We start from the raw sequence: 6,574 nt of genomic DNA, 5'->3' as shown, positions 1-6,574 counted from the left end.
CTCTTAGACGCGTGAAGGCAAAACGAAGAGTTATACACAGTACATGTTGACCATACCATTCACCTTTCGCGCCTTTCTCGTCGTTTTGGGAACAGTGGGACTGTGTTTAAGGGGTTTCAGTCGTATCTCTCCGACCGTACGGTCTGTCGAAGTGTATGGCTCCGTTTCTGATCGTCGCACCCTTATGTTTGTGCTTGGACCATTGCTACATTCACTGTACACCTCTCCAAGTGGTGATATTGCTCGAACTCATGATATCAATTTTCACTTAAACATATATGCGGACAACATGCAGCTGTATTTATTACTCAGTTTAAGTCTTCCCCTGATGATGGACCGGAGTGAGTCCAAGTTGATGGTCTGTGTTCGTGATATCGCCATCTGGATGCTTTGTAATAAACTAAAAATGAACGAGGACAAGACTGAGGGTATCCTCCTTGCATGGACCTCGGCCTCCTCTATCATTTATTACAATATGTGATTTGACAGTATATTTTTCTTCTAATGCACGTCACATTGGTGTTATATTTGATCAGTCTCTTTGTATGGTACCTCATGTAACATTGTTTGTAAAGTGGCTTTCTTCCATTACGCAATATTGGTATGATTTCACGTACCTCACAACTGAATTCGTTGTACGTTTAAATACGGTGCCTCATTCACGCCTCAAAACTTGAATACTGTAACTCGCTGATGTACGGTTTACCTAACTTCGTCCTTAAAAGACTTCAAAATGTACAACATATTGCTGCCCGCCACGTATCATTGTCACCAAGATGCTGATCTACACTGGCTTCCTATAAATTTACGCATTGAATTCAAGACCCTCCTTATCACTTACAAAGGCCTTCATGATTTCGCTCCTCGCTACATCAAGGACTTACTTATCAGCCCGCGCGCAACCTCAGATCGTCTCAAAAGAATCTCCTTACCATAATATTAATCTAAAATCCTATGGCCGACGTGCCTTCTCTGTTGCGGCACCTCATCTCTGGAACGGCTCACCAGAGGACATCAAGAATGCTGGCTCTATTAGCGTTTATAAACGTAAACTTAATTTAAACGAGGTTTTTAAACTCGAACGTGAGATTTTTACCTTTCTATGATATTTTTCTCTATTTTTTTTTTCTTGAGAAAATAATTTTTTTACTAGCCGACCCTGCCAGACAGCGCGTCACCAATACATTATAGCTTGTCAATTTTGTTTAAATTGCTCGACTTACATCTTGTTTACACAAATGCATGGAAAAGGTGAAATTATTTCTAAACACAAATCTCATTCTTTGGCGAGCTACCCGACAAGGAAAGTTTGTTTTCTGACAACAAATCATGGTCACTGCAGAGCTAGTCCAAGCTACAACTCGGAAACTTTTCTAACCACATATCCTGGCCATTAGCCAAGCTACACGTCCCGAAAAATTTGTTTTCGGACCACAATTATGGAAATTTTCCGTCGCTGAGCTGCACTCTTGATGACGAGGGTTGAGCCACCTATTACCGAAAATCACAGCACCAAAGTTTGCAGTTAGTGCCAGACTGCAGCTTTGAACACTTGCATCGAATCAGGAGCTGTTCACGTGACTGCGTACAGGCACGTATGACGTAATTTGCCCCTGCTGTGGGGAGGCCAAATCGGTGAACAAATCTGTCCCAAAAAATCTCGATACAGACTGGATTACGATTGCGTTGCACTTTGTCACCGCAATTGTTAGTTTTGCGATAACTGCAGAAATTCTCGCGGGCTCATTGGCTCAATTTCATTGTCAATAAGCGGAGAGACACATGAATTTATGCGATGCGTCAACGAGCGAGAGAGGACAATTTGACAATTTCTTAACGTAAAAAAACGAATTAACGCCAGTTTTTCATGCATCTGTCCTGTTATTGACAATGAATGTCAAAGTAGTCTGCGGAGCCACTCAGCTTTCGCTTCGTGGACTCACAGCTACTTTGACAATGTTATGACGAAATTCATGATCAGCGGTGAACAGGACAAACCAGGGATGGCAGAGCGTAATTGGGAGGGTGCGGGGGCGGGGGGGGGGGGTGGGGGGGCTTACAGAGTCTGGAGATATTTATAAAATTATTATTCTGTGTAGTTTTTGCTTGAAATTGGGGGCCTAATGATCCCCCCCCCCCTCAGTACCCCCGGCTCCGCCGTCCCTGCAAACACATGAAGAACTGAACTCAAATAACACACGGAATACAGAACTTAGACTTAAAAAAATGTTATAACATTTATATACCCTCCCTACAACTTAAGATCATTTTGTTACCAAATTAAATGGATGACTAACGGGCAATAACTTTTAATACTTAAATGCCAAGAATTTAAGTCCGGTTATCAACGGCAACGTGTTTGGTTGGTTGCACTACATGGCGTGTAAAATTTTAATTTCGGATTCTTTTGATCACAGATTTCAGACGTCACTTTCTTTGATCCGCACGGAATCAGCAAGAATTCAAAATTAAGTACAAGTTCGTTTCTTTAATTACAGGCTTCATCTGGGCACGAGAATCGTCAGCAAACTATTTATAATTAAGCTTTCAATAAAGTGTTAATAGTTAACTTATTAAATTGGTTTGAAAGAAAGCAACTTATAGGCAACAATGTAGGTCATGATCTCTGGAGCTGACAACCTAGAGTGAAGATCGAAGTTTCAAGAAGTTTGTTTTGTAGCTAAACATAATCTCTACTTTTTAAAACAATTTTCTCCGATAGTTGAGCCTAACTAAACGATTTATGGTATTTTTGCTTAATCCACTTGAATATTTTGTTTATCTCATCGAAAGAAAGATAAAAATCTGTTTTTGTCTTGGGAAAATAAAAACAGTACGACGCATCGCTAGGAGACAATCCACTAAGACGAACACAAAGAAATTAATCAGTGAATTGATCAGAGGTTTCCATAGTAACAGCCGGGACTTCGTAGCCTTTGTTCGCCGTCACAACAGAGTGCACTGGCCGCCCGCTCTTCATTGATCAGTCACTCTCGCCATGGCGGCCCTAAACCTTTCAGAACCATGACGGTGTCTAACAACATGGCTGATTCTTCCTCACGGGAACGTGAAGGAGAAGCAGAACGCAAACACATCGAACAACAACATCGAGAAAAGAGTCTGACACCTTTCGAACGCTTGACGTACGATTTATCTCACGACGAACGCTATATCAAGGAAATAACTCTCGGCAAACGAATTGGATTTTATCGCATTCGAGGAGAATTGGGTAGTGGGAACTTTTGCCAGGTTAAAATGGGAATACATTCACTTACAAGAGGTAAGAATGTTAGGCGATCGAGAATTATTGCATGGCGGCCTGCGTCACTTAGCGTGAACTTACATGCTACCTTTACTTGCAGACAAAGTTGCTATCAAGATCTTGGACAAGACAAAGTTGGATCAGAAAACGCAACGATTGCTATCTAGGGAAATTTCTTCGATGGAGAAACTCCATCATCCCAATATAATCAGACTTTATGAAGTGATCGAAACGCTTTCCAAGCTGCACATCGTGATGGAATACGCGCCTGGTGGCGAATTGTTCGCTCGAATTTCGAACGAGGGAAAATTGCACGAGCGAACAGCTCGTCGAATTTATGCCCAAGTAGCATCCGCAGTAGAACATATGGTAAGTAGGCAAAACGGGATTTTTTTCCTTAATGATATAAAAGCATTCAACACTTGATGTAACAAGCTTTAGAGCGCCAACAGAGTGTATGGCTACTCGACATCGTTTCCTGCTAAATAAGTATTTAGCGTTAAGACGTAAGGTAAGCTTTCATTTTGTAAGCTAGAACTTCTTAAGACCGATCGTTCTTGTTTGGGGATTGAACAACTGGTACACTATACAGATTTTAACAATGTAAAATAATGAAGGTCGATTTTACTTGCAACGTTGCTTATGATGTTTCATTTCCTGAATTTCAGCATGACAACAACATAATTCATCGCGACCTCAAAGCAGAGAATGTGTTCATTGCGGGTCCGAATTTAGTGAAGGTTGGAGATTTCGGGTTTAGTACATTGTCAACTAAGGACAGCACACTTAATACTTTTTGTGGTTCACCACCATATGCCGCCCCGGAATTGTTTAAGGATGAACACTACATCGGAGTGCATGTGGATATTTGGGCTTTAGGAATACTACTTTATTTCATGGTCACTGGCGTAATGCCATTCCGTGCCGAGACAGTAGGCAAGCTAAAGAAGTGTATTCTCGATGGAACTTATTATTTGCCAGAGTTTTTGACCGATCGCTGTCGGTTCCTTTTACGGAACATTCTAAGACCTGTTCCTACAGATAGGTTTACAATGGAGGAGATCAAACACTCCGCTTGGCTTGAAAGCGAAGTGTTTCCACGGCCTGATACAAAGTACAGTCTCTGTCCTTCCGGTACGGAGAGTACGGAGTTGTCTGAAGACGAACGAGATGCCTTGAACACGATGAAAGAACTTGGAATTTCGTCGGAACATTTTGCGAAATGTAGAGATTCAAGGGACAGTATAACAGGAACCTACAGGGTAGTCCTTCATCGAATTACGAGAAAGAAATTAGACCTTATCCGGAAAACGTCTACACTCAGCACTTACAGCAACAATAACCACCTGATGGTGGATTCTCGACCACACAAGACTGAAAGCAACGAAAGAGGAGCTAAGACGCAACCCAAGTCAAAATTCTGCATCATTCTATAATCTCTGTGAAATAGTTATTTTTGTTATAAACTTCGTTAAAAGTTTCAAAAAGTGATTTTAATTTTGAACGTGCCAATTTCAATTTATTTTTTGCGAGAACTTCGAAACATTTTTTTATTGCTGAAAAACAGATTTGAAAGGTTCGTACGGTAAGTATTTGAATGCTTTCCATGCAGGTTCGTGGTTTAATTCTTTAGCATCTGTTAACACTTGAGTAATATTTGCATATAGTTTTTACACATTTTGTCTCAAAAATTTGTATATAAACATATCATACGCGAGGCTCTCGTTGAGGAAATTGAGACATGCAAACATACATACATAAGTTATTTGTTTGGCAATACGTTGCTGGGTTGTGACCAGAAACCGATCACTGTAATATATTTTGCATGAGAGTGATTTCATAATATACATTGCAAAACTTCGTAAACCGTCAGTTGAAATAACCAATCAATTATTGGGAATTTCATCTGTCATCAGAATGTTCAACTTGATGAATTTTGTCTTGTCAGGCTCCAGATTTGCGAGTGACACTAGCCTATATCAAATTAACATTCTCAAGCCCTTTCAGAATATTTAATTGAAATGTTCTCCTAATATTGTTCAAGTTCCGTTTATTGCCTCACAGTCATGGTCTAGTTGTTTAATTTTTGCAGAAATATTGGTTTATTACATGACCAATCAGGTGTCAATATCCATAGAAAGCTGAGTTAATTATTTATTAACACAACCCATCTCCAATCAGCATTCTTAAATATTGACAATGTTGCAATTTGATGAATGATGTACCTCATTTTCTGAATGATGTTTACTGAAGAGTGAACTTGCATAACATCATTGACGTCTTTAGCAGACATGTTCCTAGTTCAATTTTTTTCGCCTGAGGCAATGAAATTATCATTGTTATCGATGAAAAATCCACATAAATGCAAAAGCATGTTTGACAAATTTATGAGTTTTAAATTAATGGAGACATTTGAAACAAGCTTTGCGAATAAGAGTGATTTGGGACATAGAAAATGACATGAAAAGATTTGTAGATATTGAATTTCTCGAAGACTGGAACATATTTTTGCGATGCAAGTTTGCATTAACTTTATTTAAGTCCAGCATCTTACTGGTGTGAAAAGGAAAATAAAAATATTTTTTATAAAAAAAGATGTTGTCGCTTAACTTTCCATGAAATGCGAAGGCTTCAGGTCATATGATTGTTTATCAAAGCAGCAAGTTAACCAATTATCCATATAAATTTTTCCCAGCTCATGACTTACAATTCTTTTTCTTCATCTTTTTGCATTTTGTTCCACAATCAACTGATGTTGACTGAAAGCTAGCGGATACTCTGTGACTTGCACAAACAGACTTGTATGGGATATGGTAACTTTTCAAAATACAGATAATTGTTATCTCAAACTCGGATACCTCAAATCAAGCTCCCCGGATATTTTTTTCAGTAATTTAGTATCAGCACTATCTGGAACTATCTTTCATTCCCTTGAAAGTTCAAGATAGTGGGCTCAGCTGTGTTAAGTGAAAACCACCAAACTGAGATAAAAATCAAAATATTTCATACCAATCGGTGACTTAAATCCTGATTATGATGGTCATGCTTTGAACTTCTGACTCCAGAAGAAAATTGAAAAACAACAACAATAAACAAAAAACATATAATCAGTATATTGAAAAAAATTAATTGCATATGTATAAACAATATAAATTTTTAAAAAAGGATATGGGAGGATGATCAGGAGGGAGCAGCATGTATTTCTTACAGTTTTCCATCCGTAAACTTCTCAGAACTTAATGGCATAATTTTGTTCAAAAGTGGCGGGTTGAAAACAGCTGCTAGCAGATTGCTCTGTATACTCCAGACTCT

General features: G+C 39.0%; 1 protein-coding gene across 1 annotated transcript; it reads left to right on the top strand.

Moving 5' to 3' along the window:
• The first annotated feature begins 2,921 nt into the window (after positions 1 to 2,921).
• On the top strand, positions 2,922 to 5,856 carry LOC110046127 (serine/threonine-protein kinase NIM1-like). The gene is made up of 3 exons (XM_020751800.2): positions 2,922 to 3,280; positions 3,363 to 3,631; positions 3,931 to 5,856. The coding sequence occupies exons 1-3, from the start codon at positions 3,025 to 3,027 to the stop codon at positions 4,696 to 4,698; spliced, it is 1,293 nt and encodes a 430-aa protein (XP_020607459.2). The 5' UTR covers positions 2,922 to 3,024; the 3' UTR covers positions 4,699 to 5,856.
• Positions 5,857 to 6,574: the final 718 nt, after the last annotated feature.

This window comes from Orbicella faveolata, unplaced genomic scaffold, assembly GCF_042242905.1.
Source record: "Orbicella faveolata isolate gen_17 unplaced genomic scaffold, um_ofav_v1 contig_14, whole genome shotgun sequence".
In the NCBI taxonomy this organism is placed as follows: Eukaryota; Metazoa; Cnidaria; class Anthozoa; order Scleractinia; family Merulinidae; genus Orbicella; species Orbicella faveolata.
Note: the sequence above shows the minus strand (reverse complement) of the source record. Positions and strands in the feature narration are given on the sequence as shown.

Coding starts and splice junctions, on each gene's coding strand:
- LOC110046127 (XM_020751800.2), top strand. CDS start 3,025: ATGACGGTGTCTAACAACATGGCTGATTCTTCCTCACGGGAACGTGAA. Junction 3,281..3,362: donor AATACATTCACTTACAAGAG/GTAAGAATGTTA, acceptor CTTTACTTGCAG/ACAAAGTTGCTATCAAGATC. Junction 3,632..3,930: donor CATCCGCAGTAGAACATATG/GTAAGTAGGCAA, acceptor CCTGAATTTCAG/CATGACAACAACATAATTCA.